Below are 16,976 nucleotides of genomic sequence, written 5' to 3'. Positions count from 1 at the left end.
CAAGGAATTTGATTTCAAGTGAAGTTACATTTCCTTGGACCATCTCACACATAGCTTGTATGCAGTACTATCTCTTGACCTAGCAGTTAATAAATAACAACACTGACATTACACGAAATTAAAAGCCTCATTGTCACCAGGTGTAGCTAATGATTAATTCAAGGCCATTGTTCTTATATCTGAAATAATTGATGAGAGTAAAACCAGTTTAAATTATAATTATACTGTCACATCTAGGATGGTATGCGTGACGAGAATAACGGGTTCCAGTTCGGATGATTTGATTTATTAGCACTTCGGTTACATGCTGTCTCTTGATTACACTTAAATACAGGCAATACAACACTATCGCTGATTTACACGTTTTGCAGTTCACTGTTGCACATGCACTAGAATTCTCTGTTTGCAATAGCCATCTCCTAGCAATGGATCTCAACACAGAAACTGCCACTTCATACACTATGAAGTCTACCTGTTATTTCATCTTCATTCACTCTGTACTCAGTTAATCTTCACAATTCACACTCCATTCTCGTCCCTATATTCTCAACTGTTGAACCTTCCTGGATTCTCCACTTTTTGCTCCGTTTGCATGATTCTGCCGCTACTATTTCTCTCTATGACAAACTCAGAACTCTATCACTCACTTATATAACAGAGGGACCAATATCGACCAACAGTAAACACATATCATATGACCCCTATCTACTGTTGCTGTGTGACATCACCACGCATGCGCAGCTGATGGACATGCAGGAAACACATGTCAAGTGACGACCACTAACTCTTGATACATTACATCACCGATCCTATGCCAACTGCCAGACACACAGAAAACACAGCTTGCTCTACTGTTGTGGGCGTGTATTGTGTTTACAGAGCTGTTGCTTGGTAACGTGTTTACACTACAATGCTTCCAAGATTTTGGAGGATAGTTCTGTAGCTTGTGCTATTGGGAAGTTTCTGGACTAGGTCAAAAAAGAAATGCTGGCTTAACTTACTCAGTTTCGTCTGCCATCCCCTTCAAATAATCTCCTTGGGAACATATATAGCGATTGCATCATTTTATTGGTGCTTCAAGAGCACTGTGGAAGCATTGGTAAAATGATAAAATAAATAAAAATAATAATAAATATAATAATTATAATAAAAATATAATAATAATAAATAAAAATAAAAAAAATGAAATTGATAAAATTCTTGACCCTACCAGGACTCAGACTCCCCCAGTCATCCAGCCCATAGCCAGTTGCTGTACCAAGTGTGCTAATCTGGCTCCTGTCAGAAGTGTACTGTGATATAATTTATGACACCAAGCATAACTGTTAGATGGCTAGCACTTCTTCATGTTCAAAGGTTCTGCGTTCAGGTTTTGGCCCAGAGACCAACTCTCTTGACTGAGATGTTTTGTCATTTCTCGCAGTCCCTCCCAGTAAGCGCTGAGATTGTACTGTACCTCATGTTAGGTCATTGCCACTTTCCTTTATTATTTGTTATTCATTTTATCACTGTGTGCTGTATAATTTCAGCCATTGAATTAAAGAACCCCAGAAAAGGAAAATAAATATAATTTACTGATTTCAAAATATGTCCAATTTATGAAACTCATGTGTCTAATAGAATGCACGCATTTAATATTTGAAGGGCTAAGGGGTTAAGGGGCTGAGGCAGTGTTTGATTACAATTGGCAAAGGGTTAAGTTCTGTATAAAATAATATGTATGGATTATGTGAAACAATTGAACCATGTTCATTCATAATTATTTAGTAATCAAAAAATATTTAACAGAAATTATAGAACACAGTGAGATAAATGTTTTATGTTTTACAAATTTATTTGATACTATGAGTTATTTTGAAAGAATAAGCTAGAAATTTAACCAAATATAATCAAATTGACCATGTATTTCTTTGCTTTCTACAGTGTTACAATTCTAAAAAGCCAAGTATCACTGTATCATTGTCTGTTTAGACTATTATGAACAAAAATTAATAATATAAATTTGTATATACCATGTCAGTACTATTTATGCAGAATTCCCATAATGACACCAAAATAAAACTGGGTGTTTACTTTTTAAGACTATTTTTTCAAAGAACTGTGTATGAATTTACTATATGCATTACAGCGGCCTCCGTAATCAAAAGGTAACGTTCCCACCTCATGACTCGTGGTACGCGGGTTCAAATACCCGGCGGAGGTCGTCAAATTTTTAAGGGTGGAAAAATTCGGGGAACAAGTCCTCCAGGAGGGACTTTAAGCTGTGTGTCCCGTGTCGTAACTTTACGGCACGTAAAAGAACCTCATATCCCCAAAGGGGATCACTGAGCCAAATTCCAGGATGTTTCCCGCCCAACAATAGTCTCTAAGGCCTCTGATAGATGGGGGAAGCATTATAGACACCGCTAAGCAAGTGGCCGAACTCGCTTGCTCGGCGGGACTGATGGTACGCACCATTTATCGGTAGGGTATAGAGACTGGTATAGAATATCATAGAGGGAAGCACAATAGATCAAACTGGTCGCGGTGCATGGGGAAACCCACCCTCTCTAAATAACTAAATAACTAACTACTATATGCATTAGGCATGTGAAAGAATTACTTTTACAGTTCACGATAAAACTGAGATGAGAATATGAAAATATTTAAAAAGCATTGAAAGAATGAGTTAGTCCATTTTTTCACTAGTCACACATTATAACACTACCCACTTTTCACAGTGCACTGAAGTGTTACTTATCCAGTTTGATATCAGATCCTTTTTTCAAGAAAGCCGTTTTCTGGGATGTGGCTCCATGTAGAAATTGTGTTAACCAACGTTTTGGAAGAACATATCACCTCCAGCTTCATGGTAGAAGACAAGAAGAAATCCATGAGCAAACCAGCTACAGCAGGTGCAACAGACCGTCGGTAAACACAGCGTATAAGAGAAGGAGGGAAGTGAGTGTGGCTACATAGGGAAATAGTAGAGAGGGGGAGGAGAAGGGTCTGGTGGAATAGCCAGCAGGTAGTGGGCCAGAGCTGGTATAGAGTATGTGTTAGGGGGAGAGAAGGGAAGGTTAAATGGAGGGCATTAACCCTGTAGCTTGGGGGCTGTGATGGACCTGAGTGGCCTATAGGGTCTGCCGTATTTCGGAGGTTATTTGAGGGAACAGATGAGAGGCTTCCATGACTTACTGAGACAAAACCCCACCTCTCTGTTCATATTGTCGGGATGGAGTTCGATCTCAATGGCCTCCCTAATGATGCGATCCATATAACGGGTCTTGGTGGCGAGGATGGAGGTATTCTGAAGCTGAATGCCGTGTCCCAAATCGATGCTGTGTTCAGCCACAGCTGACTTTTCTGGATGTTCAAGACGGATGTGTCACTGATGCTCCTTCAACCTTGTGTCCACAGAACAGCCTGTCTGCCCAATATAGACCTTGCAGCACTCGCATGGGATACTGTGTACACCCAGTGTCCTTAGTCCCAGGCTATCTTTGACCGGCCAGAAGAAACTGAATAATTTGTTTGGAGGCAGGCCCACTGATTTGATGTTGTGCCAGGACAGCACTGCTAATACGGCTGAATATGGTCCCGACATAGGGCAGGAAGGCGACTGAGTCCGGTTTATCTTCAGGCCGACGGTTGAGAACTCTGTGGATCTGCTGGTTGTTGTACCAACTCCACATGTAGGTTGTCTTGATCGCATAGAGCTCTAGCCCTGTGCATCAGTGCGGAAAGTACAGCTTGCTTGTTGGAAAGGGTGGTGGTGGGACACAGCATTAAGGTACAGGTTTGTTTGGGTGGATTTATGGTACACTCTATGGCCCAGAGAACCATCGGGTCTCCTGTAAATATCTATAGCCAGGAAGAGGAGGTGGCCCTCAATTCCAGTCTCCATTGTGAACTTAATGCACTAGTGGATACAGGTGGTTCAGGAAGTCCTTAAGCTTGCCGGGGCCCGTGTGGCCAGATGACGAAGTTGTCATCCACATAGTGAAACCAGCAGTGGGGCTTGTGTGGGGCCAAGTCGAATGCCCTCTCCTTGAAGTCCTCCATATATAAGTTTGCAATGACCAGAGACAGTGGCGAGCCCATCGCCACACCATCATTTTGTTCATAGAACTGGCCATCGAAGATTAAGTATGAGGTGGTCAGGACATGGTGGAAGAGTCTCAAGATATCATCTTCGAAATGTTGTCTAGCAGATCCATAGGCACTCTGGTGAAGAGCGACACTACATCAAAACTGACCGCATTCAGCTTCAGAATACCTCCATCCTTGCTACCAAGACCCATTATATGGATCGCATCATTAGGGAGGCCATTGAGATCGAACTCCATCCCGACAATATGAACAGAGAGGTGGGGTTTTGTCTCAGTAAGTCATGGAAGCCTCTCATCTGTTCCCTCAAATAACCTCCGAAATACGGCAGACCCTATAGGCCACTCAGGTCCATCACAGCCCCCAAGCTACAGGGTTAATGCCCTCCATTTAACCTTCCCTTCTCTCCCCCTAACACATACTCTGTACCAGCTCTGGCCCACTACCTGCTGGCTATTCCACCAGACCCTTCTCCTCCCCCTCTCTACTATTTCCCTATGTAGCCACACTCACTTCCCTCCTTCTCTTATACGCTGTGTTTACCGACGGTCTGTTGCACCTGCTGTAGCTGGTTTGCTCATGGATTTCTTCTTGTCTTCTACCCTGAAGATGGAGGCGATATGTTCTCCAAAACGTCAGTTAACACAATTTCTACATGGTGCCACATACCAGAAGATGGCTTTCTTCATGGTCATCGCCGTGAAAACCTCAAATCTTACACAGATCCTTTTTTGATTACAGAATTTCATATATCATTGTATTTTAATAAAAATTCAATTCTGAAGCCACTCCTTTATCACCATGGATAGAAAACAGAAGACAGGTTTTGTTATAAATCAATCAATGCTTATCATTGCCAACCATTATGATTCTGATATATCAGGTAGTTGTCCTGCTACTGCAAAAAGCAAAAGAATTTTTCTGAAAAGTCATGAAGTTTGAGACTGACCAGTCAGTGTTTGAATTGAGATCAAGGTAAATTTTCCTTGATTCAGTATAAAAAGTTTGAGACCGATGATTTTTATCTTATATTTTATTTCACTGTAATTATGTAACTTAAGTATTGCATTATAGATCATGGCATAATCCAGTCTGCAATTGAACAAGCCAAGATGAAGCTTTTCATCATTGCTAAAGAGAAAGCATCTAAAACTTCCAGTGATTCCAAAGAAAAGGAAGATGAAAAGTTTTCAGGTGAATCAATACATAGGAGCATGAATGAGATGAAAGCTATTTCATCAAATAAGGATAAGACAAAATCACTGGACTTTGTTTATGATAAGGTAGGTATTGTATTGTATTGTTGAATATGAATATATGTAGGCGAGTCAAATGAAAACAAATATTTTTTTGAGTATTATTTATTGTGCACAAGTGGTACAAAGCTGTACCACTTTTCAACATAATCTCCCCCACTTTCAATGCAAGTCCTCCAGCACTTACAAAGTGCATGAATTCCTTTAGAAAAAAATTCTTTTGGTAGTCCACGGCAACCACTCATGCACTGCGTGGTGTACCTCTTCATCAGAATGGAACGTCTTTCCTCCCATTACTTCTTTGAGTGGTCCAAACATATGGAAATCACTTGGGACAAGGTCTGGTGAGTATGCCGGATGAGGAAGACACTCAAAATGCAGGTCATTAATTGTCACAACTGTTGTACGGGCAGTATGGGGCCTTGCATTGTCATGTTGCGAAAGGATACCTGTGGACAGCAATCCATGTCACTTTGATTTGATTGCAGGCCGAAGATGATTTTAGGAGACCTGAGTATGATGCACTGGTGACAGTGGTCCCTCTAGGCATGTAGTGCTCCAAGATGACGCCTTTTTCGTCCCAAAAGAGAATAGCTTAACCTTACCTGCTGATGGTTGTGTTCGAAACTTCTTCGGTTTTGGAGATGAGGAGTGGCGCCATTCCTTGCTCACTCTCTTCGTTTCTAGTTGGTGGAGGTGAACCCAGGTTTCATCCCCAGTAACGATTCTTGCAAGGAAGTCATCACCTTCTCGTTCAAAGCACTGCAGAAGTTCTTCACAAGCATCAATACGTTGGTCTTTCAATTCAGGAGTCAGCTGCTGTGGCACCCATCTTGCAGACACTTTGTGAAACTGGAGCACATCGTGCACAATGTGGTGTGCTGAACCATGACTAATGTTTAAACTTGCTGCAATTTCATTCAATGTCACTTGGCGGTTTTTTCTCACTATGGCTTCAACTGCTGCAGTGTTCTCTGGAGTCACAACTCGATGTGCCTGACCCAGACGAGGAGCATCGTCCACTGAAGTCACACCATTTGCAAACTTCCTACTCCATTCGTACACTTGCTGCTGTGACAAACATGCATCACCATACTGAAACTTCATTCTTCGATAAATTTCAATAGGTTTCACACCTTCACTACACAAAAACCGAATAACAGAACGCTGTTCTTCCCTGGTGCAAGTCTCAAGTGGGCAGCCAACTTATACTGGTGCTGTGACAGTGTTCATGCATCTGCACTATGCTGCAACCTACAGGCCATTCTGCACGCTGTTTGTAGCACGCTTACCAACTTAAATGATAATGGCGCAAAATTTCGATTTTTTATTACAAATTTAAGGTTTTCATTTGACTCACCCTTGTACACATGAGAAAATGCTTTGTTAAGATGATGGTATCGCAATCGACCGGTCGATTGAGGGACGATTTATGGTCGATCTCATAGGCCTATAAGGAAATTATATGTGACAAGCATGTAAATTCACTTGTAATATATAATATAAAATAAGAAAGAGATCATAGCTACTATTCAAGATCTTTAATTATCAAGAAACACCATTGTGCCATGAATATAAATGATGTGTGGAAACATAACTGAACAGTTGCTGAAAGATGTTTCCATTTGTGTTGCTTTCTCCCTCCAACTGGATGAAGCTACAGACATCAGAGACAGCCCAGTTACTAGTTGCTTTTACAACAAACATCATGTGTCATGTTATTTTTACAAATATTTTTGCCTTAAATGAGGTACAACGATAGGAGGGTGTGGTAAATCACTGGCAGTTTTCACACTAAAAAGTCAGTCACAACTTGTTTGAAGTTGGACGTGCCTGGTCTACATGAACTCGACTGCATCCTCAAAAAACGTTTTCATATTTAGAGTTCTGATTGAGCATGCCGCAAAACCTCCTATCCAAACCTAATGAAGTTTAAATCAGTACATCATATAACCTTCCTCCATTGTTTATATGTTCATACTGACTCTGACTACTGTGTTACTTCTGCCTTTGATCTTGTTTTCCCGGGCTGCAGCAATACTTTCACTTATACTTGCCCATTGCAGTCACATCTGTGTACTATTATTGTTTACTAATTCCAGTCTGTCCATAGCCGTGCTGTCTGCATGGTGAAAAATGTGGAGTCATATACCACCCATATTTCTCCATCAATTCATGCTTTTTGATTAGTTTCTTTTATTAAGAAAATAAGTTCTTGCTTCAATTGTCTGCAGAAAGTTGGCAAGAAGTATGGATTTTCTCCAAAGTTTGTGCGGATGCAGATAATGCATCAGCTCCTCTTTTACCTGATTTACGGCTATACAGGAAATGAGAACCTTGATCAGGAAGCCACAGTCAATCGTCTCAGGCAGAGAGACAATTCTCTCACTGATGAAGTTGTGGAAGAAATGTCTAAAATCTACAGTGAAGACGTCGATTGGAAAATGTTTGTGCCTCCACTCCCTAAGCATGCAGGTAATTATGTATAACAGGGAACTTTTATTTATGAAATTCTTAAACTTGGACACTTTCCAAACAAAGTGGTTAGATAAGTATAAAACTTTGCTTGCTGGCTGTGTGTATTATTTGTGGAAGAAACACAAGCTTCTTCATCGTAACTAGAACACTGTGTAGCTAATAACTTTGTATAGAAAAGAAATTGTAAAGCAGACTTCATAAAAACCTAATTTTACAGTTCTGAGCAGTGAATTGTGATTAAGTATAGCATAATATCATGGTTCCTGGCATCATAATGTTCTTTGTGATTTTATGGGAACTTCATTTGCATATGTTACTGCATATGAGTTTTAATATAACTAAATGGGATCCCTCATTCTGATAAAATGGAATACTTTGTCCTCTCTTCAATATGAACATTCCACATAGCTCAATTTTAGGGATGTGTGAGAATAACTTTTCACTTAAAGATGAGATTGAGGCAAGAATGTGGAAAAATTTCAAGATAAGGAAGAAAAAGGACAATGTTCTCTGCTGGACCAAGTTTCATTTTCATTGTTCTCCCCCCCCCCAACCCTGCTGTAATTAGCATGATAACCCAACTTTTTTCAGAGTGCACTGAAGGTTACCACTTATCCCTTTTGAAATCAGATTTCTTGTTAATGAAAATTTTACATAAATCCTTGTGTTAAAACTATCAGTTCTAAGGCTATGTCTTTTTTCACCCCAGGGGAAAAGAGAGGGGGGGAGAGATTTTGTTGGCAATTTGATACATGGTAGGACTGTCAACTGTTGTAAGTCTGATGGCTCATGTAGTTTGCATGCTACTGCACAGAGCAATTATCTGAAAATTCCCAAAGTTAAAAACTGAAAAATCAGCAATTGAGTCAAGATTTTTCTCGATTAAGCTAAAAAATTTTGAGTGTCACCTTGCCTACTAAATTTTGGTAATTTTTTCAGGTTGGCCAGAAGGCTGGGCTATCGTGTGTGACCTGCTGTTGCGGTTGCCACTTTGCATATTTGTGAAGGTTATCAATGTCACGTTTATAGTCCCTGAACTAGAGCAGTACTTGATGCATCCAATACGCCGTCATTTTCTGGTCCGGCATCTGCCTCCACGTCTTCGTAATGTACTCATAACTGCCAGGCGTTACATCTTCAGTATCCATGAAGTATTGCAGCGCCTCTGCTATGTTGGTCTTATTCAGTTTGGCCCTCAGCGCCTCAAGGAAAAGGATCAGGTATTTTTTGGTGAAGAAATCTGCTAACATTGTATAACAGGTTGTAAGAAGCATTCCACCCAGCAAAGAGGTATTGTTTAGTGAGAAAGAATGTTGTGTCTTTTGTCTGAATCCACTGTAGTGGATAAGAGGCCAGCTGTGCTGACCACGTGCCTTATCACAATAATTATTGTTAAGAACAAATATATGAGTGACCAATTTTATCCCATAATGTGAAGCATATAAGCACTGGAAACAGATTATGCTGTAACTGTTGCAGAACCTATTATGCTTTAAAGAATACCAATGAAATTGTTGAAACAACAAAATATTTGACAAGGTGCATGCCACAGCAGAGTGTAAGGGAGGCTGATTGGGCAAAGTTGCGTACAGTATACAGTATTTGTTTCTGTTTCCATTTGTGTGCATTCACTTTGGTTTGGAAAGGATTTTCGATGAGCAAGTTTGTGTTCAGGTGACAAGTGAAGCCAAGGATATTCATTTCATTATAAATATTCACATGGGTAAAATTTCATAATGTGAACGTTGTAAAATGGGGAGACTCTGTACATGTTATTTTCTCCCTAGTGCAGCTTCTCGTGATGATGAATACTTAAATCTGGTTATTGCAGCACACGGAAGGTCATGTTAGATCAGTGGACATTTATGGAAAGTTATCAAATGGAGTTACATTAGTCATATTTCCCTAATTTTATATTACAATATTGTAAATTATATAGGGCGTGTTTTATTTCAGGTTTTTGTTTTTCTGAACCGCAGGACAACGTTATTGGACACAACCCCTTCACGTCCAGGCTACCATCAGGTGTCAGATGATATAACATACACGGAACACAAATATGAGTTTCATAGACAGAACGATGTGGATAAGTACTGGTATGAGATGTGGAACTTCTGCATCCATACACAGTTGGGTACGTCAATTTGGAGAAAGCTTTCAGTGATAAATAGAAATGTTGCTGCTGCCTGAAATATTAACACTCTGACAAAAACACATTTCATGTTACTGTGTCACTCCTGTTGGCCTTCAGTTGCTACCTTTTTTTCTTTTCGTTGTTTGAGTCCTTACCGATCTTTTGTTGAATGATACTTGTCATGTGGACTGTGATGTGTTTCCGAATTAGCAGTCCACATTGTAACTTCCAAATAAATTATTATTTTATTGCTAGTGGGTCCCTGTCACCACAGCATGGCACGTCCTCAGGTTGTGGATGGAGGAGACACCCCCCAGTTTTGGAGGGAAGCTGAAAATATAGTGAATAAGCAGTTGCGGACAGCCAACAAGGGGTGGCCCTCCAGCTTGGGGGTTGGGCATGGGGCTAACAACTCCTCACCGTAAAAAATCATCATGTTACAAAAATGAACACAAAGCCTCAGACCTGGATGGATTCTTTGAATAAACGACCTAAGCTAGTGAAAATGGATGTGAGATTTGGCACTTGGAATGTATGAAGTTTGTACAGGGCAGTGGCAGAAGAAATCTTAAAATTTAAGTTAGATTTAGCGGGAGGACAGGCGGTCAGATGGGATGGAGGTGGCATCGCACCAGCAGGAGACTATACATTTTTCTATGGAAAGGGTAATGAAAATCATGAATTAGGTACAGGTTTTTTGTACATAAGAGAATCGTATCAGCAGTTAAGAGGGTAGAGTTCGTTGGTGATAGGATATCATATATAATACTAAAAGGTCGCTGGTGTGATATCATTGTTATGAATGTTCATGCCCCAACAGAAGATAAAATTGATGACATAAAGGACAGATTCTATGAATAACTAGAACATGTATTTGATAAATTCCCAAAGTACCCTATGAAAATTTTGTTAGGAGATTTCAATGCCAAAGTACAAGGCTCGTCCACAAAGTAAGTTTCCCTGGGGGCCATTTACAGAAACAAAACACAATTTCATGGAAATATTTATTGCAACAGACACAGCAAGTGTTCAGCTATTTTTCAACATAATCGCCACCGGAATTGAGACATTTGTCATACCGTGGGACCAACTTTTGAATACCTGTGTCATAGAAGTCTGCCGCCCGGGATTGGAACCGCTGTGTGACAACCATCTCCGCCTCTCTGTCATTCTCAAAACGCTGACGCTCACTGGACAGGAATTTCTTGAGGTGTAGGAAAAGATGGAAATCACTGGGAGCGAGGTCCGGCCTGTAGGGTGGATGATTAAACACCTCCCAGCTGAACTCCTGCAGGAGACTTGCTGTCCGTCGAGCCATGTGCGGCCTAGCAATATCGTGCAGAAGACAATACCGGCACTAAGCATCCCGTGCCGCTTGTTCTGAATGGCGGGTCGCAATTTCTGCAGTGTTTCACAGTAACGCTCAGCATTCACCGTCTCACCTCTGGTCAGGAAGTCGACATGGGGAACGCCCCGTCTGTCCCAGAATACCGTACACATCACTTTCCACGCCGACAATGTGTGCTTGAATTTCGTCTTACAGGGAGATCCACTGTGACGCCAGTGTATTGACTGCTGCTTGGTTTCTGGGGTAATGTGTGCAATCCATCACTTGTGATGATCCTGTCCAGAAACTCGTGGCCGTCATCATGGTACTGCTGCAGAAAGGTAAATGCTGACTGCATGCGCTTTGTTTTGTGTTCTGGTGTCAGTTGCTTCGGCACCCACCTGGCGCACAATTTCCTGAACAACAGATACTCCGTGACAATTTCGTGCAACAAGGAGCGGGAAATCTGCGGGACATGACTGCTGAGTTCCGCAATTGTGACACGACAATTCTCCATAATGCGTTCCCGCGCAAGCTCCACCAGGTCGTCTGTAATGATGGATGGCCGCCCACTGTGCTTCTCATCATGCACACTTTGTCGACCTGCTGAAAATTGTCTGCACCAGCAACGCACCATCTGCTTGCTCATGACATTAGGCCCATAGACCCGGCACAGCTGATGATGAATTTCGATCGGCGCTATGCTCTGTGCATTGAAAAACTTTATCACTGACCTCACTTCACAGTCGGCGGGAGTTGGAATAAGAGCCTCCATCTTCAACAGCTGCAACGATGCTACTGTGGGAACGCAGGAAATTCCGTTTGTGCATGCGCCATGCTATGTCATTGCTCTATCACGTACGCGCAGTCGCTTCGCGCAATATAAGTTTTGCTAGCTGTGGGATGAGTGGGAAACTTACTTTGTGGACGTGCTACGCAGGTAAGGAAAACATGTTCAAACCAACGATTGGGAATGAGAGTTTGCATGAAATTAGTAATGATAATGGAGTTAGTGTAGTAAACTTTGCCACATCAAAAAATCTTACTGTCGAAAGTACAATGTTCCCACATCGTAACATTCATAAATTTACTTTGACATCTCCTGATGGGAAGATACACAATCAAATAGACAATATTTTGATAGACAGGAGACGGCATTCAGGTATACTTGATGTCCGATCATTCAGGGTGGCAGATTATGATACTGACCACTACCTGGCGGTGGCAAAGGTTAGGGAAAGACTAGCAGTGAGCAAACAAACAACACACAGAGTTCATATGGGGAGGTTCAATCTCAATAAATTAAATGAGGTAGAGGGTAAAGAACAGTATTGTGTTGAAATCTCAAATAGGTTCACGGCTTTGGAAAACTTGGACACTAAGGTGGATGTTAATAAAGCTTTGGAAACTATTAGAGAAAATATAAAAATGTCTGCCAAAGATAGTCTAGGTTATTATAAACCAAAGAAGCATAAGCCGTGGTTCGATGAAGGATGCTAAAAATTATTAGACCAAAGAAAGCAGGCCAAATTGCAATGGTTACAGGATCCAAGCGAGTTAAATGGGGATAATCTGAACAATTTAAAACATGAAACCAGCAGGCATTTCAGGAAAAAAAAAGAGTTATAACTGAAAGACAAAATTGATGAGCTTGCAATGAACAGTAAGAACAAGAACATTAGAGACCTGTATAGAGGAGTAAATGACTTTAAGAGGGGTTACCAGCCTAGCAGTAACTAAGTGAAGGATGAGAATGGTGATCTGCTTGCAGGTTCCCAGAACATTTTAAATAGGTGGAAGAACTACTTCTCTCAGTAACTGAATGTACATAAGGTCAGTTATGTTAGGCAGACAGAAATCCATACAGCTGAGCCGTTAGTACCTGATCCTAGTCCTTTTGAGTTTCAAAGTGCTATTACAAAATTGAAACGGTATAAATCGCCAGGTAGTGATCAAATTCCGGCAGAACTTATTCAAGCAGGAGGCGAAATATTACGTTCTAAGATCCAAAATCTAATTACTTCTATTTGGCATAAGGAAAAATTGCCTGATCAGTGGAAGGAGTCTATTATTGTACCAGTGCCCAAGAAGGGTGATAAAACTGACTGTAGTAATTATCAGGGGATATCACTGCTATCAACTTCATATAAAATTTTGTCTAATATTCTTCTTTCAAGGTTAAATCCATATATAGATGAAATTATTGGTGATCATCAGTGTGGATTTCAATGTAACAGATCAACTACAGATCAGATCTTTTGCATTCGTCAGATATTGGAGAAAAAATGGGAGTACGATGAGACAGTACATCAGCTAGACTTCAAGAAAGCATATGATTCAGTTAGGAGGGAAGTATTGCACAATATTCTGATAGAGCTTGGGGTACCCATGAAACAAGTTAGATTGATTAAAATGTGTTTAAATGAAACGTATCATAAAATCCATGAAGGTAAACATTTGTCTGATAAATTTCCTATCCAGAATGGTCTAAAACAGGGAGATGCTTTATCACCATTCCTTTTCAAGTTTGCCTTAGAATATGCAATTAGGAAGGTCCAGGGAAACCAGGTGGGACTGAAATTAAATGGGACACATCAGCTGTTGGTCTGTGCTGATGATGTGAATCTACTGGGTGATAATGTAGATACCATAAAGAAAAACACACAAACTTTAATTGACGCAAGTAAAGAGGTTGGTCTAGAAGTAAACACAGAGAAAACTAAGTATATGTTACTGTCTCGTCACCAAAATTCAGGGCAAAATCATGACATAATGATATGAAACAGATGTTTTGAAAATGTGGCACAAATACAGATTTTCTTTTTAATTTAAATTAGTAAACAAAAATGACTCAAATGTAAGCTCCACATGGTTCTTCAATATGGCAGGATGAAACAGATATTGTCATCTCTCTCTGGAAGTGCAATTTCTACTCTTTCAGCATTTCCATGAGTCAAAATTCATACACATTAATCACAATCTGGTGATTTTTCAAATTCTCATATTTTATTATGAATTGTCACTTCATTTGCTATTCTCTGTACAATATGGGGGGAGTGGATGTATAGATCCACATTTTCTTGACCTCGGCACTAGCTGGAGGTGAGCGGTCAACTTCAGGCTCTGGCCGCTTTAACCTGGAGAAAGAGCCCCCAGTACCTGTTGAATAGGAGGTTAGAGGTTAGGTGGACCCCAGAGCTGGCCTGGACAACATGGAGAAGAGAAAGTTGTTGACCATACTGGGACTCGAACTCTGACCCATCGGTTGACCAGCCCATAGCCAGTCGCTATACCAACTACACTATCCCAGCTCCCCTGTTTACAGTAAGACCTCATTAATTCAATATCAGATTACTTCAGAAAGTTCAAAATTACTGTAGTTCCTGACTCAGTAACATGGGATCTTATATGATTTTTGATATGGACAATTCAAAATTTGACTACAATGAATTTCAAAGTCTGAATTTGACCCATTGTCAAGCATTTCTTATCTTTTGTCATCTTTGTTCTGTAAATAGTTGCTGCAGATAGTAAAAAGACTGGAAAACATTTCTATAGAAATTCTATACAATCACTGTACTGTGAACACTTGGATTAATGCCACTCTAGTATATTTCAGAAAGATTCTGGCTTCTTGCTGCTGTAAAAGGGGAAGAATTGTTTGTATTTTTATTTTTTATTGTTATCACAAATGTAATGCATGTAAGTATGAGATATGTAATAGGATTATGAATGGCATTGAAATTAAACACACTGGACTACAAATCGCTGACAAATTTAAAGTGATACATAAAAGCATTTCTTATCTTTTGTCATCTTTGTTCTGTAAATAGTTGCTGCAGATAGTAAAAAGACTGGAAAACATTTCTATAGAAATTCTATACAATCACTGTACTGTGAACACTTGGATTAATGCCACTCTAGTATATTTCAGAAAGATTCTGGCTTCTTGCTGCTGTAAAAGGGGAAGAATTGTTTGTATTTTTATTTTTTATTGTTATCACAAATGTAATGCATGTAAGTATGAGATATGTAATAGGATTATGAATGGCATTGAAATTAAACACACTGGACTACAAATCGCTGACAAATTTAAAGTGATACATAAATGAATGTAAACTAAAAGTTAAATTGTTAAGGATTATGGAACTCTAATCAGACTTTTTGACTTACCAAAATTATGAATGTGTCAAAAAGCATACCACAAGTGGAAGTGGACTGTGTGAGAACTTTTGCCAATTCATAGAGTGAACAAGGCTCTGCTGGAAACTATCGACAGATTTATAATATTATGTCACTTGTGTTTATCACAAAGCTTGACGTTTGACACATGTTGCAGAAAAGTGTCAAACCAGTTCTTGTCATATTCATGTAAGCCAGAAGACACTTCAGTGCTGTGTTTTGCTAAATGACATGCTCACCCTCAAGGCTGAAATTTGCTGAGCAAAGAAGAGAAGCAAGTACAGAATTATAGTTATGCCTGGGATTAGCACAGTTTGGATTGAGAAGTTGCCACCCCATGTGAGAGGCAAATTTGAATGTCCACACTTCTTTTAAAACAATGAAACATTTGCTAAGCCATTAAAAGAACAATGTAAATGTATGAATGACTAGCGATTTTTCTGCAATTAACCATTGTGCCATAAGAGGAAGACTGTTTGCCACAGTCATACCATTTTATATCTAGTACATAAATGTTCTGTGCTCAGTTGAACAGCTTCAGTCTGAAGTTCTGGGATGTGACATGGTATAGTGACACTGGATAGAAGCAAGTAAAATGCGCTGCACATGGAAATGCTGGTTCCAGTGCTGGCCTGAAAAGAAGCCCAGAGAAGACCAGCAGGAGCAAGGGGAAGGGTAGCAAGTTCTGGGCTGAAAATGGCTGTATTTCCAAAAGTGGATGGATAGGAGACGGTAGGAAGCAGGTGACATGAGTGACCAATGGGAGGTATAGATGAATCTGGTGAGTAAGGAGGCTTGGGCAGTGTGGTGGGTTTAAAGGAGAAAGCAGCTGCTAAGGACAACAAGGAAAGCTCAGACAGCTGTGTGCCTTTAAAAAGAAAATATCCATGCCCCAGAAAGGGTANTGCATTCTGCATTTAAAAATTCCAGTCATCAGATTCTGGGGGTGGGGGGGGGGGAGGTTGGCTATTTTTTAGCCCTTTGAATTGAATATGAATGTAATATAACAATATATATTTCTTTTGATGGCTAGGGGGTTGTATGTGTGTCACTGGGAAGGACATAGTGCTGGAGTTCCTACAGAGCAAGCAGGTCATGATCGATGCTATCCAGCCCAGACTGCCACAAGATGCTCTGAAGCGAGACACTGGATTAGTACCAGGAGACAAGAGAGGAGCTGCTGGGCTGGACTCCGCATTCTTCTCGTGAGTTAACAACATTGAAATTCTGATGAATGAATGTTTTAATTTGTTTTGTTGTTAACTGACTGGTCCTGTAGTTGTGCTTATGCTGAGAGATGATGGGAGAGGTAATAAATACTAGTGAAAAGTAAGGTTAAATCTGTATTAATGTGCTCTTCCGTTCAGATATGCACCTGAGTGTTGGAGTGTTGAAGTGCTGGAGTATGACGCTTATATCTTAATATTATCTGCAACTTATATCAGTTAAAATAACTTATTACTGTGATGGTGGCAAGTGATATTAACTTTATCCCTCAAATACTGTGGGG

At 40.2% G+C, this 16,976-nt stretch overlaps 1 protein-coding gene across 1 annotated transcript in view; it reads left to right on the top strand.

Moving 5' to 3' along the window:
- Positions 1–16,976, top strand: part of LOC111864576 (general transcription factor 3C polypeptide 1) — a gene marked incomplete at its 3' end in the record, with an annotated part of 63,671 nt that overhangs the window by 18,059 nt on the left and 28,636 nt on the right. The window contains 5 exon segments of the mRNA XM_023851926.2: positions 5,164–5,372; positions 7,580–7,820; positions 8,763–9,043; positions 9,780–9,957; positions 16,500–16,671. Coding sequence (XP_023707694.2) covers positions 5,164–5,372; positions 7,580–7,820; positions 8,763–9,043; positions 9,780–9,957; positions 16,500–16,671 — 1,081 coding nt within the window.

This window comes from Cryptotermes secundus, unplaced genomic scaffold (assembly GCF_002891405.2).
Source record: "Cryptotermes secundus unplaced genomic scaffold, Csec_1.0 scaffold3205, whole genome shotgun sequence".
Classification (NCBI taxonomy): Eukaryota; Metazoa; Arthropoda; class Insecta; order Blattodea; family Kalotermitidae; genus Cryptotermes; species Cryptotermes secundus.
The sequence above is the reverse complement of the archived record's forward strand: the minus strand, read 5'-3'. Positions and strand labels throughout refer to the sequence as shown.